Source organism: Pleurodeles waltl, chromosome 1_1, assembly GCF_031143425.1.
Source record: "Pleurodeles waltl isolate 20211129_DDA chromosome 1_1, aPleWal1.hap1.20221129, whole genome shotgun sequence".
NCBI classification, from domain to species: Eukaryota; Metazoa; Chordata; class Amphibia; order Caudata; family Salamandridae; genus Pleurodeles; species Pleurodeles waltl.
The window spans coordinates 711093787-711112875 of NC_090436.1; the positions used below are offsets into that span (position 1 = coordinate 711093787).

The 19089-nt window shown below is 43.2% G+C and overlaps 1 protein-coding gene across 1 annotated transcript in view; it reads left to right on the forward strand.

Moving 5' to 3' along the window:
* SLC12A2 (solute carrier family 12 member 2) overlaps positions 1-19089 on the forward strand; it is a 409553-nt gene that overhangs the window by 376533 nt on the left and 13931 nt on the right. Inside the window, exon 25 of the mRNA XM_069227287.1 lies at positions 2055-2190. Within this exon, the coding sequence (XP_069083388.1) occupies positions 2055-2190 (136 nt within the window). The remainder of the gene's footprint in view (positions 1-2054; positions 2191-19089) is intronic.

Here is a 19089-nt window from a genome sequence, read left to right on the forward strand (position 1 = left end):
TTCCTTTGTGCACAGCCTAGCCTGGGTCCCCAGCACTCCATCCTGCATTGCCCAACTCGCTGAGTTGGACTCTGACGTCGTGGGACCCTCCTTTGTGACTCTGAGTCGACCGCTGTCCTCAGCTCTTCTAAGTGCCTGTTCCGGTACTTCTGCAGGTGCTGTCTGCTTCTGCGGGGATCTCTGAGTTGCTGAGCGCCCCCTCTGTCTCCTCCTCCAAGGGGCGACATCCTGGTCCTTCCTGGTCCCCAGCAGCACCCAAAATCCTCAATCGCGAACCTTGCAGCTAGCAAGGCTTGTTCGTGGTATTTCTGCATGGAAACACTTCTGCAACCTCCAGCATGCCATGGTACATCTTCTCACCAAAGGGGAAGTTCCTGGCACCTTCTGTTGCAGAATCTTTGGCTTCTTCCACCCGGAGGCAGCCCTTTTGCACCTTCATCTGGGGTTTAGTGGGCTCCGGCCCCCCATCCCCCTCCCCAGGAACTTTCGTGATTCTTGGACTTGGTCCCCTTCCTTTACAGGTCCTCAGGTCCAGGAATCCGTCTTCAGTGTTTTGCTGGTGCTTGTGGTTCTTGCAGAATCCCCTATCACGACTATTCTGTCTTTCTGGGGTAGTAGGGTAACTTTACTCCTACTTTTCAGGATCTTGGGGTGGGGTATTTTGGACACGCTTACTGTTGTCTGTCTCAGCGACCCTCTACAATCTCCCATTGGCCTGGGGTCCATTTGTGATTCGCATTCCACTTTTTGAGTATATGGTTTGTGTTGCCCCTAGGCCTATGTCTACCTATTGCATCCTATTGTGATTCTACATTGTTTGCACTACTTTTCTTACTTTTACCTGATTTGGGTTTGTGTACATATAATTTGTGTATATTACTTACCTCCTAAGTGAGGGTATCCTCTGAGATACTTTTGGCATATTGTCACTAAAATAAATTACCTTTATTTTTAGTAACTCTGAGTATTGTGTTTTCTTATGATATTGTGCTATATGATATAAGTGGTATGGTAGGAGCTTTGGATGTCTCCTAGTTCAGCCTAAGCTGTTTTGCCATAGCTACCTCTAACAGCCTAAGCTGCTAGAAACACCTCTAATCTACTAAGGGATAACTGGACCTGGCACAAGGTGTAAGTACCACAAGGTACCCACTATAAGCCAGGCCAGCCTCCTACATTAAATGCATATCAATATTTTTTAGAGTGTCGTAAAAGTTTTGGAACTCTTTCATCCTTCCATCTAAAACTGTTTTACTTTTCACGGTGTGCATTTAACAGAACTACTCTTAATTTAACTAAAACTGATGGTTCCAGAAATATTATAAATGCCATCTGAAAAACAGTTGTCAACAAGGCACTAAACACAATGAAGATTGTAAACTTTAATTGCATTCATTTGTTTTAATTTCACTATGGCAATAATCTGTCATGTTTGCGTTTTCAAAAAAAATGACTTTGCTTACTACAGAGACGCATACTAGCAGCACTATGCCAAAAAAGAGTGGAATTCACAAAAATTAACCCCCTACTGCTCTTCAGGTAAGAGCCTTTGCAAAATAAGCAAAGATACAATTCCTGAAGGCTGAGAAAGAAAATGTTATTCCTCACCAAAAAGTAGAATGTTACCTTTTTTTATGGTGGAATAAAATCCTCAGTTTCCCTAATATGCAGTGGTGCATGTGTGGTCAGCCATGGGTACATCACCCACACAACCTGTTATTCAACCCTCCTATGGTGGGTAGCATAGGGTGTATTTGAAGATTTGTGTTGTGGCTTCGACTGTGTGCTTGTGTTTGTTGAATAGGTGGAAATAACATGCTTGATTGTTTCCATCAGATAGAATGGGACACCTAGATGCACTTGTATGCACAAGATCAGGAGAACATGCAACCCCCTTATCCAGGGAACATTTCTCATTTACGAAATAGGTTGTAACTATGTTTTATTTGTAAAGTTTTAATTTTTGTTATTATTATTATTATTATGTGGTATCAAATAAAACTACAATTGTGCTTGTTTTCTACTCAACATAATAGAATTTCTGTTTTCCTTAGTGTCGCTGCCTTTGAAGAACAGATTGAACCTTTTAGGCTACATGAAGATGATCTGGAGCAAGACGTGGCAGACAAAATGAAAGAAGATGAACCATGGCGGATAACGGATAATGAGATTGAATTATATAAAACAAAGGTTTGTTTTACCTTGACAACTTGAGTTCAGTTTCAACCACTACCTTTATTAGGATTTTGCTAAATACTTTAAATTGGATAATTCAACTTCAGCACTTTACTTAGTCTGTGTTTTCTTCTGTTTTGTATTTAATCTGAAGGGGAGCAAACATACATATCAATTATATCTGCAAATGAATGTTCAGTAAGAACAAGAAGCATATGTACACTAATCCCTGTGTCTTTTCTCTCTTCCTTTCTCGGTGTTATGTTGCTTAACCAAATGGTTTCTTTCTCAAAGCTGTTAAGCAAACTCTACACTACAATAGTCATATGAATGCACAGATCCTTCCCCATATGCTCAGCCACTCACCCTATTAAGCACCCTCTTTTTACTAGTACTTTAGACCATAATCTACTCAAAGGTACAGTGCTGTTTCCTCTTGTATAAGGTGACTGCTGTGATTTCCGCTACCATTTTTCTACATCTGTCTTTTGCTTATTAAGCTGCCTATGCAACTTTAGGAAACAATGTGTCTGCATATTGTGCACATTGGAAGAGACCAGTGCTAAATAGATGTGGCAAATGTTTTATCTATGCAGTGATCAAGCACTGTAGACTGTGTGCTTCCTGAGTCCAGCTGTGAAAGAGTAAATTGATTCTAGGGGTTGGGAATCTCTAAAACAGAAACTTTAAATTTTCTGTATTGTTTTTAAGTCTTAAAAACGTGCATGGTAGTTAGGTTCTGTAATTCTCTAAAATTCTACAAGGTTCTCAATGATCACCAAGTTGCAGTGAGATCATGTGTGTTATGAAAGAAGCTTTCAGTGGCATTTGACACAGTTAACTACATCAGCCTAATTAATCATCTAAAGGAAGTTAGTTTGAAAGGATCAGTTCAGGCCTTTCTTGTTCAACATGAACAATACGTAATGGAAAGAATACTTGAATTAATTCTTCTATTGGCAGTCGGTTGAGCTGCTTTCCAGACTGTAGTTTTTCACTCACTATGCCACTTTAGAGGGAGACCTGCAGTGTGCAATAGCAAAAGTCCAGCCACAACTGCTAGGCCAGGTCCTCACCAGAGGTGAAAATAAGCAACTTGGGACAGGTTTTGACTGCCTTTGCTCTTGAGAGGTATCGCATGACTCCTGTGACACAGTGAGCTCAAGACCCATGACTGTGCATATCAGATGCACTTAGAGTGCCTACTGCAGCAAACAACAAGTAATAGAAGGAATGTTTCAATGAATCGGTCTTGGCAGTCTTTTTTTGCCAGTTTGAACCATAATTTGTTGCTCGCTATGTCACTCTAGACTCAAAAACTGGATTTCAGTCCATAGCAAATACCAGTGTCTAGGATTAATTCAAGCAATCCACCATCTTTTTTTACCCCCTTCTTCAGCAATGTGCTTTACCTCGGTTTGCTGCTCGAGTAAATCTGACTTGTGCCACATTGCTACTCACTCCCCTAAGTGTTTTTAATGTTTGTTGAACCTCTTCCGGCTCAGGTGACATTCTGTCTGGATGGTGACCTAGATTTGACTGCTACCAATCACTGACCTGGAATGACAGTGAGCTAGACTGAATACATAAACTGCCTGAGGCTCAACTCTCACAAGACTTCAACTACGACTGTCAGGGGCATAGTGGAAATATGAAGGCATTCCTCTTGGCTCAGTAAATGGTCATCCTCAAGTGGAAAAGACTGTCAAATCTGTGGTTGGATTTTTGACGAGTTATTTCCCTACAGTCACAGATTTCCGAAATTTTAATCTGCTTTGTTTTCATCACCCAAAACTGTTTGCAAACTACTTCTTGCTTCGAATTGGCAGGTCAACTGTTCAGTCGGGCCAGTGGTAGGCTGCAGCTTAGGTTTATGCCAAGTCTGTGTGGCTTGTGCTCTCCAAAGTTTTGGTTAACCTCTCTTAGGTAGTTCAAAATGCTGCTATTTGACTGACATCAGAAAGTGTCACTGAGAAACTCCATGTTTGCTTTCACTGCCGGTTGTGAAAACAAAGATCTGTTTATGGACATAGAAAGAATGTGGTAGAATTTACACAAAGGAGCACGTACCTTTTCCTAAGTGTGTATCTTCTGTAAGGCTGATTTCGCTAATGCCTCAATGCATTGTGGTAGATGTTGTCTTGGCTTTTTTCATGTATTTTTTTCAGACTTCATTTAATAGTAAAGTGATCAAACTGCTTCTGTAGCTGTTTTAATGCCGAGCTCTGCGTGCTGGTTACATGTAAAGCTTCCATCCCAAATCTTGCAGGTATGCAGAGCACACCACCAACAATTCTTTTTTCCCACTGAATGGTGTCACAAACCCATTTCTCACATCCTTTTAAATTCCATTATCAGAGTCTAATTATTAGTATCTATCTTGTTGCAGTTTTTTCTATCGATTTCCCTTAATTCGGATATGAGAACCTGTGCAAAATAGTGACTCTTTGAAGCGATATGAGTTAATCCATCAGCCGAATTGGATTGCTTTGTGTTTTTGTGTTTAGAACCGATGTCATCTGCATCCCCTATTCTCCTCAAGTGTATATTCTGGAGACTGCAGTCTTGCGCACTATTCTTTTATGGAAGGCCTTAGTTATTCCACCTAGAGCTCCACCAGCTCCAGCCTGGAATTTCAACATTGTGCTCACAAGGTATATGAGTCCACCATTTGAACCCATGCATTCTTGCAGACTTCAGTTTCTCTCATGGAAAGTTGCTTTCCTGGTAGCAATTTCTTCCTTAAGGAGAGTAAGTGAAATTCAAATATTCACTTTAGAAGAGCCCTTCTTCCAAATTCACAAACACAAAATAGTACTTAGGACAAATCCAAAATTCCTACCTAAAGTGGTCTCACCACTTCACGTCAGTCAGTGGAATTGTCAGTAGTCTTTCCATAGCCAGATTCAGTTGCTGAAAGAGCTCTTTACACTCTTCATCACATAAAAGCTCTTATGTATTATATAGACAGAGCAAAAGATTTTAGAAAATCTAAACAACTTTTTGTGGCTTTTCAACAGCCTCGTAAAGGTAATCCCATTTCCAAACAAGGATTAGCCAGATGGATAGTAAAGTGTATTCAAACTTATCTTAAGGCTAAAAGACAGCTATTAGTAACCTCTAAAGCACATTCTACTAGAAAGAAAGGAGCTTCAATGGCATTCTGAGGCAATATACCAATGGCAGACATATGCAAAGCAGCCACATGGTCTACACCACACACATTTACAAAATACTATTGTGTGGACGTGTTGTCAAGCAATGTTGGTCAAGCAGTGCTTAAAACACTATTTCAAACTAATTCAACTCCTACAGGCTAGCCACTTCTTATTTTAGAAGGGGACTGCTTTTCAGTCTATGCAAAGTATGTGTATCTGCAGCTACACATGCCATTGAACGGAAAATGTCACTTACCTAGTGTACATCTGTTCTGTAGATTCACATGCGCCCTCCCTCCTCCCCGGAAGCCTGTAGCCGTTGTGGTACTGTATTATGTAGATATGTATATACATCGCATGGGCATCTTCTTTACTTACTATATGTATGTACGTACAAATACAACTCTTCACTCCTTACTTCAACCTCCTGCGGGAAAACAATCTTAAAGTGCGCATGGGCATTGAGTCCTATCACCAAGAGGAGGAGTCACTCGATCGTGTGATTCAAAAAAGCTTTGTTGAAGAAAAACAACTTGCAACACTCTGAGCCCAACACTAGATGGCGGATTATGCAAAGCATGTGAATCCTTTGTTTGTTTTCTTTCCGCCTGCAGGTTTGGATGTGTTCCCTCTCACTCCAGTACTTTAGGATCCATACAATCTGAACTTCTCTTTCCTTTATCTTAACGTCAGTATAGTTTTCGAACGCGATTTCTGACTACACTCGATCCAGTTGTAGCGTCTAGTTCGAATAACTGCCTTTTCGGGTGCCCACGCCCTTCTCTGGCCTCTTTGGGCCTACTCCATCAAAGGCTCAAGGATCAGACTACATTCGGATTCGGTCTTCAGTGCCACACCAAGTTTCCCTACACTGATCAGCATTCGGTGTGTAACCTCTGCCTTTCTTGAGACCACCAAGAAGAGACCTGCTAGGCGTGTCAGTCCTTTCGATCTAAGAAGACCTTACAAGATAGAAGAGAAAGCCAGTTGGAGATCGCATCAAAGCTCACAGAGCAAACACCCGACATCTTTGGTGAGGAACAAGTACAGACGTCAGTCTCCAATCGAGGCTGACTCCGACTGAGATTCAGATGAGGGCAGCCAGGGTACTCCCTGCGGCGCAGTACATGCCCCTTCCCAACAAACTAACAAATCACAAAAGGTCTTGGACATACCACTGCTTGCTAGCCATGGTTCAACCCGAAAACATCAAATCGTTGACCAACCCTCGGGTTCGTCGAAAAAAAAAGGCCAAGACTCGCTCCCAACAACACTGTCACGCCTGTTTCAGCATAGAGTTGAAAATTGCAGGCTTCCGCTTCGGAACCAAGTTGGTATCATACTACATCAGTGCCGAAACATCCATGCTCCTCTTCAGAGTCCAAACATCGAAGCCCATCCTCGGAGCCGAAAACACTTTCCCCTACTGCTCAGACCACTTTTTCAGCCTGTATGAAGCATACTGCCACCAAGCTTTCAGAGCATTCATTAGGAGGCAGAAAACGGGTTTCATCTTCAGAACAGGGGGGAGATGACAGACATTAGACCCATTCTTGAGGTCATGGACCAAAAACAAAGGAGGATTCAAATCCAGAAAGAGACTGGAAAGATTATAGCCTCTCCCCTTCCAATTACAAAGAGGAAATTGGCAATCCAGGAGAGTTTGGATGATGGCCCTTTAACAGAGAAAATATTTAAACATAAGGAAAAGCCAAAGACTATTCAGTTTTCTCCACCACATTTGCCTCATCATTGCACAGCATGTGAATCTACAGCACTACATGCCACAAACAGATGGGTAAATTACATTTTCCATATATAGGCATGTGTAGCGGCAGATATACATGCTGTGCATTATCCTGCCATCTAGTGTTGGGCTCGGAGTGTTACAAGTTGTTTTTCTTCAAAGAAGTCTTTTCGAGTCACAAGACCGAGGGACTCCTCCCTTTCGGCTCCATTGCGCATGGGCGTCGACTCCATCTTAGATTGTTTTCTTTCCGCCATCTGGTTCGGACGTGTTCCTCTTCGCTTCGTATTTCGAATCGGGAAAGTTAGCTAAATATCAAAAGTTCGACTGTATTGTTCGCGCTCGGTACCGTTGAGGTTTAGTATATCGGCACCAATAGTAGAAGCGCTCCGGCAGCCCTTGGGGGCTTCCACTCTTTATCGGGGCCTGGTCGGCCCGACCGCGTCCATTGTCGAAACTAATGGACCGACTCCCTTCCGCTTCTGTCCGAAGTGCCACGCGAAGTATCCTTATACACACCAACACTTGGTCTGTAATCTGTGTCTATCACCGGAACACAGGGAGGATACTTCGGAGGCCTGTCGGGCATTTCGATCGAAAAAGACCCCGCGATCGAAGAGCCAGAAGACTGCAAATAGCTTTGACACCAAGAGAACAGATCGACGTCGAAGAGGAGGAAAGAATCTCCATCCAGGGAACGGACTCGGACGACTCCGAAAGTGAGCAACCGGCGACAACGCAGAAAACTGAGTAAAACTGCCCGTCCAAGACTCAAACCAAGATAGTAAAGGCCAAGGGGATGCCACCGCCAGCAGGCCATGGCTTACCCCATTCGAAAAGACGGTGACCAAACATCGGCACCGAAAAAGGCCACACAACTGTCGAAGACATCAGACTCCTGTCGAGATTCAAGCTCCGAACGATCTCGGCACCGAGAGTTCGACACACCCAAGGTGAAAAAAGTTACCTCGGAACCGAAAAAGACTGTTTCAAAATCTTCGGTACCGAAAAAAGCAGCCTTGGAGCCAAAATTAGGCTCTTACACGGAAGAGCAAGGACCTTCCGGCCAAATGCATGAACATAGATTTGAGCAGGAAATAAGTATGGGGGAACTAGACCATACCCAAAGAAGGCTACACATCCAGAAAGAGACTGGTAAAATACAAACTCTTCCTCCAATTAAAATCAAAAGAAAGCTGGCATTTCAGAAGTCAGAAATGCAGCCAAAGGCAAAGGTGGCAAGAGATAAAACACCACCACCAAGGTTTTCGCCACAGCCTTCTCCACTACATTCACCACAGCTGTCCCCGGTAACAACACCCCCAATGCAGTCACCGACACATACAGGGATGACACAGGATGACCTGGATGCATTGGACTTATATGATGCACCGGTATCCGACAACAGTCCAGATTGTTACCCAACAAGGCCGTCCCCTCCAGAGGACAGTACTGCATACACGCAGGTACTATCAAGGGCAGCTACATTCCACAATGTAGCAATGCATTCGGAGCCAATAGAGGATGATTTCCTATTTAACACCTTGGCATCCACCCACAGTTCCTACCAAAGTCTGCCAATGCTCCCAGGCATGCTCAAGCACGCAAAACAGGCCTTCCAGGAGCCATTGAAAGGAAGGGCTATCACGCCTAGGGTGGAGAAAAAATACAAACCTCCCCTTACGGACCCTGTTTATATAACACAACAACTGACACCAGAATCGGTGGCTGTGGGAGCAGCAAGAAAAAGGGCAAACTCAATCATCAGGAGACGCACCACCGCCTGACAAAGAGAGTAGGAAGTTCGATGCAGCGGGCAAACGAGTGGCAGCACAGGCAGCCAATCAATGGCGGATCGCAATTTGCAAGCCCTACTGGCTCACTTACGACAGGGCACACTGGGACGAGATGCAACACATTATACAGCACTTGCCCAAAGAACACCAGAAACGTGCCCAACAGGTTGTTGAAGAAGGACAAGCAATTTCCAACAACCAGATAAGATCCATATTGGACTCGGCAGACACAGCCGCACGGACAGTCAACACTGCGGTAACCATTCGCAGGCATGCATGGTTACGGAGCTCAGGCTTCAAACCGGAAATCCAGCAAGCTGTGTTAAACATGCCTTTTAACCAAGAACAATTGTTTGGGCCGGAGGTGGACACAGCAATTGAGAAATTAAAGGAGGACACAGACACGTCCAAAGCCATGGGCGCGCTCTACTCCCCACATAGCAGAGGCACATCTAGAAAGCCACAATTTAGAGGGGGGTTTCGTACGCACACACCAGAGCCTTCCACCTCACAAACCAGACCCACCTATCAGGGGCAGTACCAGAGAGGAGGGTTTCGAGGCTCATACAGGGGTGGACAATTCCCAAGGGGAAAATTCCAAAGCCCTAAAACAAGTCAAACCACACAGTGACTTCAATGTCAAAAACCCCAACACTTAACACCAGTGGGGGGGAGACTTACTGCATACTACAAAAACTGGACAAACATCACTACGGACGCATGGGTCCTAGACATTATCCAACATGGTTATTGCATAGAATTCATACATTTCCCACCAGATGTGCCCCCAAGAGCACACAATATGTCTAAACAACACTTAGACCTGTTACAACTAGAAGTCCAAGCATTGTTACAAAAACAAGCAATAGAATTAGTACCCAACCATCAAAAAGAACCGGTGTCTACTCACTATATTTCCTAATTCCAAAGAAGGACAAAACGTTGAGACCCATATTAGACCTCAGAACGCTGAATCTCTACATCAAATCAGATCCCTTCCACATGGTAACACTTCAAGACGTGATTCCCTTGCTCAAAAAACAGGACTACATGTCAACGTTAGATCTCAAGGATGCATATTTTCACATACCCATACATCCTTCGCACAGAAAATACTTAAGATTTGTAATACACGGCGTGCATTATCAATTCAAGGTGTTACCGTTCGGGATAACAGCCCCAAGGGTATTCACAAAATGCCTTGCAGTAGTAGCCGCTCATATAAGGAGACAGCACAATCACGTTTTCCCATACTTAGACGATTGGTTAATAAAAACCAGCACTCAACAACAGTGTCTTCACACACAATACGTTATAGAAACTCTTCACAAACTACGGTTTTCTATAAATTACCAAAATTCACATCTGCAGCTATCCCAGATACAACAATACTTGGGAGCAACACTCAACACACAAAAAGCGATTGCCACACCAAGTCCACAAAGGGTACAAGCGTTTCAAAATATTACATTAAACATACAGCCAAACCAACACTACCAAGTAAGGTTTGTAATGAAACTTCTAGGCATGATGTCCTCATGCATAGCCATTGTCCCAAATGCAAGATTACACATGCGGCCATTACAACAGTGCCTAGCAAAACAATGGACGCAAGCACAGGGTCAATTCCAAGATCTAGTGTTGATAGACCGCCAAACACACTTCTCGCTTCCATGGTGGAACCCTATAAATTTAAACCAAGGGCAGCCATTCCAAGACCCAATGCCTCAAGACGTGATCACAACAGATGCTTTCATGATAGGGTGGGGAGCACACCTCAACCAGCACAGCATTTAGGGACAATGGGACAATCAACAAAAACAACTGCACATAAACCAGTTAGAACTGTGGGCAGTGTTTCTAGCATTAAAAGCATTTCAACCACTGATAGCCCACAAACTCATTCTTGTCAAAACCGACAACATGACGACAATGTATTACCTCAACAAACAAGGAGGGACACACTCGTCACAACTGTGTCACTTAGCACAGAAAATTTGGCATTGGGCAATTCACAATCACATTCGCCTAATAGCACAATACATCCCAGGCATTCAGAACCAGTTAGCCGACAATCTGTCGATCACCAACAAACACACGAATTGGAAATTCATCCCCAGATCCTACAAGATTACTTCCTACGCTGGGGAACACCAAAAATAGACCTATTCGCAAAAAAAGAAAACGCAAAATGCCAAAACTTTGTGTCCAGGTACCCACACCCTCAGTCCAAGGGCAATGAGTTATGGATCAGTTGGGCAGGGATATTTGCTTACGCTTTTCCACCTCTCCAACTCATTACTTATCTGGTAAACAAACTAAGTCAAAACAAACTCAAACTAATACTTATAGCACCAACCTGGGCTCGCCAACCGTGGTACACAACACTGCTAGATTTATCAGTAGTACCTCACATCAAGTTACTGAACAGGCCAGACCTGCTAACACAACACAAACAGCAGATCAGACACCCGAATCCAGCATCGCTCAATCTAGCAATCTGGCTCCTGAAGTCTTAGAATTTGGACACTTAGACCTTACACAAGAATGTATGGAGGTCATTAAACAACCTAGAAAACCTACAACAAGACATTGTTATGCAAACAAATGGAAAAGATTTGTTTACTACTGCCACAATAATCCAATTCAACCACTACATGCTTCCGCAAAGGACATTGTAAGTTACTTATTACACTTACAAAAGTCTAAACTAGCATTCTCTTCTATTAAAATACATCTCACAGCAATATCTGCCTATCTGCAGATTACACATTCAACATCGCTTTTTAGAATCCGTCATAAAAGCATTTATGGAGGGATTAAAAAGCATCATACCCCCGAGAACACCACCAGTACCTTCGTGGAACCTTAATATTGTATTAACACGACTCATGGGACCACCATTTGAACCCATGCACTCTTGTGAAATGCAATACTTAACTTGGAAGGTAGCCTTTCTAATAGCTATCACATCACTTAGAAGAGTAAGTGAGATACAAACATTTACTATACAAGAACCCTTTATACAAATACATAAACATAAAGTGGTTCTCCGTACAAATCCCAAATTCTTACCAAAGGTTATATCACCATTCCACCTAAACCAAACAGTGGAACTCCCAGTCTTCTTTCCACAACCATACTCAGTAGCCGACAGAGCCTTACATACATTAGACATAAAAAGAGCACTAATGTATTACATTGACAGAACAAAACAGTTTTGTAAAACAAAACAATTGTTTGTAGCCTTCCAGAAACCTCATGCAGGTAATCCTATATCCAAGCAAGGCAAGGCATTGCCAGATGGATAGTGAAATGTATTCAAACTTGCTATATTAAGGCAAAAAGAGATCTACCTATTACACCAAGAGCGCATTCCACTAGTAAAAAAGACGCCACATTGGCCTTTCTAGGAAATATACCTATGACTGAAATTTGTAAGGCAGCCACATGGTCTACGCCTCATACATTCACAAAACATTACTGTGTAGATGTGTTAACAACACAACAAGCCACAGTAGGACAGGCTGTATTAAGAACATTATTTCAAACAACTTCAACTCCTACAGGCTAAACCACCGCTTTTTTGGGGAGATTACTGCTTATTAGTCTATGCACAGCATGTGTATCTGCAGCTACACATGCCATCGAACGGAAAATGTCACTTACCCAGTGTACATCTGTTCGTGGCATGAGTCGCTGCAGATTCACATGCGCCCTCCCACCTCCCCGGGAGCCTGTAGCCGTTATAAGTTGAATGAAAATAGTAAATTTGTAAATAAATACTATTTTAACACACATTATGTACATACATACTTACTCCATTGCATGGGCACATTTAGTATATTCACAACTCCTACCTCACCCTCTGCGGGGAAAACAATCTAAGATGGAGTGGATTCCCAGGCGCAATGGAGCCGAAAGGGAGGAGTCCCTCGGTCTCGTGACTCGAAGACGTCTTCAAAGAAAAACAGCTTGTAACACTCCGAGCCCAACACTAGATGGCAGGATAATGCACAGCATGTGAATGTGCAGCGTCTCATGCCACGAACAGATGTACACTGGGTAAGTGACATCTTCTATATATAATATTCTGGTGGTTGCCAGTAGGTAGTTATAGTTAGGACCTAGTTTCTGTAGAAAAAGCTGTTTTTATGCTTGCCTATATCTTTGGCGCCGCTTGACGAATCTTTCCCAAAATGTTCATAAAAAATTCGACAGTCCTGAGCTGCTGTCTGTAAAATTTCGGGATGATCCGTCAAGCGGGGGCCGAGAAAAAGAAGAGGTGAAATTTAGATCTTTTTGAATGTTAATTCCCATAGGAAAAATTGAACAGCAATAACACAAAAACCACTGGAAGGATTTACCCCAAATTTGGCAAAAAGGTAGCTCTTGGTCCAGAAAGAGCCCTTTTTGTTATTTGGTGTAAATCCGTTCAGTAGTTTTTGGGAAATGCAACGAAATCCAAATTTGTATATATAGGGACTCGAAGGATTCGCGACCCTGCCAATCTGGTGCAGAGATCAGATTGGCTAATAACACGTCAACAAAAGAAGTGATTTCAGCCATCTTGGGACTCTGCTTCAGCCAAGTCCTAAAACAAATATTAAAAAATACAATAGGGGCCAGGATACGAACACCCTGGTCCCTTAGCTCTGGTTGTGGGGTCACAGAGGGACCCCCCCAGGGCTAAAGATCATTTTTTTTATTTTACGGTTCAATCTGCAACAGATCTGCCGTTTAAAAAAAAAAAAAAAAAAAAAAAAAAGACTGCTGCACTTCGTTATCATGAAGCCCCTGGGTAAGCCAGGTCCTGGGGGCGTTTCTTTAGAAATTCAGGGGGGGCCTTCTGGCCCCCTCCAGCTGCCCGGGGACCTCCACCTCACCGGGGCTTATAATGTATATGCGTGGGGCCGCATGCCACCCAAAAACTCTTCCCACCCTAAAAATGTCCTTACCAAAAACCCATACCCACCCTAAAACCTAAAAATACCCTTACTACGCACAAACTCATACCTATCCTAACCGCTAAAAATGCCCTTACCACTCAAAAACCTGTACCCCAATTCCTAAAAAAGATATATATATATATATATATATATATATATATATATATATATATATATGTATATGTATATGTGTGTGTTTATACACCTAAAACACTCATTACCTGTACTTATCCATAAAACCTTTACCATGCATATATCTTTACCATTCATGCCATTACAAAATAAAAAAAATACTTAACCTTTAAAACCTTTACCATACATATGCCTTTACCATTCATGCCTTTAGAATGAAATTTGTGGTAAATGTTTATTTGTAGTAAAGCATAAGCGTCCTAAAGGCATATGAGTGGTAACGGCTTTGTGGTGACGGTCATGCGTGGTAATGACTGTGTTGTAATGGCTGTTTTCCGTTGCTCAGTCTAGTGTGGTCATGCCTTCTCTGAATGGCAAGGTTGCACTTTTCTACATGGATAAGAATGAATTTCTTTTTAAGAGATGTGAAATTAAACGTTACCATCTGGCTGTTTCTTGCTTTGACTAATGCCAGTGACATTACAGCAAGCTAGAGCTTACTTCTCTGGCATGTAGCGTTCTCTTGAGACAATAGAATCAGTGCTGCCCTTGAAAAGAGGGCGGACATACTACTAAATCTTGTGAGGAAAAAGGATAGAGGGCGCAGTTAAGCTTTGGAACTTTGTGGTCTCGGACAGTTTCTTCATGCTGTAGAAGGCCAGGTTACTGACTGGCTGTTGTCTGTAAGCCACCTTCAATCACTGGCTGCGTTCAAGAAGCACGCTTTCGAAACCCATACTCAAGATTCACAGGATATACCTCTTCCTCACAGTGGGAAAATAGCTATCAGTAAAAGATTCTGCCCCATGGTATCTTTCTGGGAGACATATTAATTGCCAGTGTGGTGGTTACCAAAGACTTCTGTAAATGTAGGCATCTTGCACTGGAGCATCCCACATGTTAAGCTACACAAGTGCCCTTAACAGGTCCACATAAACATGACAGGTATAAGGTATCCCTTGCACCAAATCTTCTTGTGGGGTGCCCCTTTTGTCCCAGGGCCATAAATTGTCATGACCAACACATCAGTTATGTGAGGGATTTGGGAGGGAGCTCACTGCATGGCTCACCATCAGGGCCTCAAGATGAATTTGATCAATATCTCTATCAAGTTATTCGAAGTCACTTTCTCTGTAAAAGATTTCCTTTCGGTAGTGTGGTGTGTATGGAATACAATATGATCCTCATCTATATAATGCTTTGTAAGGAGTCGGAGGGCAGATATGGGGGGGTGGAGAAGGAGGCTTTAATTTCCCTTACCTTTTTTGCAAATTGTGATCCTTTGACTGAACCATCGACCAGTGCTTGTTCCTGCTGATGTGCCACAACATGGTCCTTAATACTCAGCGAGCCCACTGCCTTCACTGTTATCTCCATCCTGTAAGTGGGAAATTCTTAGATATTTGTCCTCCACCAGCTCCTGGGTGCTCATTTTATCAACAGCTTTGTGGCTCTTGTGAAATTGAGATGCAAGCAAGATGAGGCTGTGCACCAGTTCCCAGTTGATCTCCGCTTCCAGGTAGTCCTGCTGTAGCCCACCAGGTCTGATTGAGACATCTGCATCTTAGCTAAAGTAACACATCTGCTTAACCCAGAGGAGTACTCTTCTGCCAGGTAAAAGTGTGAGAGTCTACACCTTTCCATACCATCACTGAATTTGAATGTCTGTTTTGGTAAGCCGCTGTTGCTTTCCCACATTGCTCTGTCCTTTGAAAACCTAGATATCTTGGGCGTCTTCCATCATACAAAGCAAAAAGCCCAAAATAACTACATTTCTGTTACTGGGACGTCATTAATTAAAAATATAAACCTGCTTGGGGTATTATGTCTTGCCTATCTCCAGCCACGTGATTAAAACCGCATTTTCTCTTGCCATCACTATTACCCGCAGAAATTTTATTAGCAATCCTTTTCCACCCCTAATAAAGCTTAACATCTGACTGGACTAGGTTCTTCAATCCTGTCGCTTGCTGGGACAAGAGGCTTTTCTCCTGGAAAGAAAGCCTTTTTATTATTCACGTCTGCCTAATGTAAGTGCAACCTTGAGGTAGGTACTATTCTCCTGTGAATTGTACACATTATTGTATTTAGATATGCTAGTCATGAGGACACCTTACATCTTTGTTCCTAAGGTGTTGACAAAAGTCCATCCAAACAAAGAATATATTCACACTTTTTATGATTTGTTACACTATCCTGTTAATTGGAAGGCAAAAAGATCAGTGACTAAATTCTCGACCTGACACCACATGCAACCAAGCTGCACTTAACCTATATAAGGGAGCAGGTCAGGATCAACACCTCCTTCCACTTGCACTCTGGCAAGGTCATCCTTGATGGGCATGCTGCACTATCTGCCTAAAACCGCACTGCACACCAGTGCCAGGGTGTTGTCTCCATCAAGAAAGTTGGATCATATTTTAGCCCCCCAGTAGGAGGATACGTTAGCTGACAATAGAAGCAAGAGTATAATTCAAATTGGCTTGCTTGGATTGGAAAGCAATTCTTCTGAACAAGCTTTATCTGCTCAATCTTCTCACTTGGTTGCATGGCTAAAGAGGGCTCAGAAGCAGGAATTCTTTGTCCTTTGTATCCAGATTCATCACAGTTCAAGCTCAAAATCAAGGGGAAGACAGCTGGTTTCTGGACATGCTTCCAGTTAATTGAAAACCATGCCTTCCCATATGTCTTTCCAGTACATTAAAGGCAATCTTTTCAGGTTAACCCTGAAAAAACAATAGTTTATTTTTGCCCATTACTTTAATGATTCTCGAGCTATATGTCATGGAAGACCACTTATCTGTTTATTCTAATTGTTTGTAATTTGTAGCACATTGGTCTATCCTAAAATGACCTAATAATTATGTGGTGCTAAAAGTCAATATAGAACTCCTTAAATTAGTTGTTCATTGCGGGCAGACTTTTAAAATGTGGCGAAACTAGATTCCTCCATGCCTCAAAGCATGATTTCCAGTCACATTTCCCATCCCATATTTAGTATTTTTGGAGCCCTTTTCTTAATTTGCTGCAGTGGTGGTGGAGACAGTCAATATTTGTATTGCCTTAGTGTAGATTAGGGTGAATGTCTCCATTACTTACTGGTTATCTTTATTACCCCAATTAGGGGTCCTCCTCGTCCCAATCCTAACCTATAACGGTTTGACCCTCCACACGACAGGAGTAGCACTGAAGTGCTTCTTCTGTTTTATTTTTTTATTTAACAACTCCTCCCCCTGCCTTCTCATTTATGTTACCAAGCCGTCCTAGACAAAGTGCAAGAGGCAGGGAGAGAGAGGAAAGAGGAATGGGGTGAAGGGGAACCCTAATCAGGGTTATGAAGATTACCAGTAACTACCTTAAGCATAAACCCCTCATGAGGTCCTCCTCATCCCAGCCCTAACCTATGAGGAAGTAACCAAGCCCAAGGAAAACCAGGTTGCACTAAAAAGCAGTGCGCAAAAACCTTTGAGCCAAAGCATAATCACTTAGCAGCAGCAGCAGCAGACAAAACTGCAGAACCAAATTGTTCTTCAGACAGACGGTAGTGAGTAAGGAACGTAGTCGTGCCCTCCTGCAAATTTCCTAGAGGGATATGTCCCTATCCGCTGCCCAAGAAGTGGATACTGCCCTGGCTGACCGCCCCTGGGCATCCTCAGGGAGAGACTCCCCAAGAGCAGCATAGGCATGGGCAGTAGCCTGCCTAACCCACTCACTAAGATTCTGGATGGAAACCCCTTAGAAACAGAACCATATACCACAAACAAAGATTGAGAAAAGTAAAAGATTTTGTATGGTCCGAATATTTCAGATGATCCCTCCTGGCATCCGGGGAAGAAGGAAGAGAAGATGGAAAAATCAGGAAAAACATGCAGAACAACTTCTTGTGCAAAATGAAAAGAGGAAGAAACCTTAGGGTCAAGCTTAGACCCCAAACTAAGAACCACCTGGGAAAATGTGCCCCATTTCCCCCAAATGTCTGGCTGAGGTTATAGCCACCAGGAAAACCACTTTAGCCGACAACAAGACCAACTCTGCCTCTTCCAAAGGCTCAAACGGGATACCCTGCGAAACAATGGATAAGTCCCAAGAAGGAACCATCTGTCTGACCAGTGGCTACTGTAACCTGAAACTCCTAAGTAACCTCAACACCAAGGTAGAGAAGTCAGGAACGGCGTGACAAGCCCGAATAGCAGCCCACTGAGCAGAAAGAGTGCTAGGGGTTAACTCTTTCAGACATCTATCTCACAAAACGTCCAGAATCTTAAAGGGATTGGTACACACCGGATCCTCAGACCGGGTGATAACACCATGCAGAGAAAGACCCCCCAATGCTGCTTATAACATTTCAGTGTAGTCTGCTTCCAAGATGACTGAATCTATACAGCATCTTGAAATTAATAACTCAGCTGATCCAAACCTTACCCGTTCAATAGCCAAGCCGTCAGACACAACCGAGAGGCCATCTTTGTGACAGCAGAGGAAACTGAAAGGGAGAGTTGCTGCGAGGAAGACCAAAAACCCAACCACTGGCCAGAGACAGTAGGAGGGGAAACCAGTAACAGCGGGGCTGATCAGGTGCAATGAGTATAACATGATCCTGTTCACTCCTGACTTTCTGCAGCACCTTGGTCAGGAGAAGAATTTGAGGAAATGCATACAGCAACCCTTTTGGCCATAGGATTGACAGAACATCTACTTCCTGGGCCAGAGGAGACTGAAGCTCTGTGCAAAAGTGATGGCATTGAGCATTTCCCAGATCTAGCCAAGGAACCTTGAACCGATGGCACACTCAAAGGAAAGGGGCCAAGCCAAGTGATACATCACTGAGGACTGAAGTTCCTGCTGAGACTGTCTGCCCAGAACTTCATTTGTCCCTTTGGATGTACACCGCCCTCAGATCTAGAACATTCACCTCAGCCATGCACAAATCTGGGATGCACCCTGATTGAGGGAACTGCACTGTGTGCCCCTTGCATGGAGGGAGCTGAAACAGGACCCCTCTCAACAGATTGTCCCTGATCACCCACCAGGACAGCTCATGAGAAACCTAATCTGAGAGGGGAATCACGATCACATAGTTCCTGGAGCTGGGATCCCAGTGCCTCAGGATGTGATTCACAAATGGTTTCAAA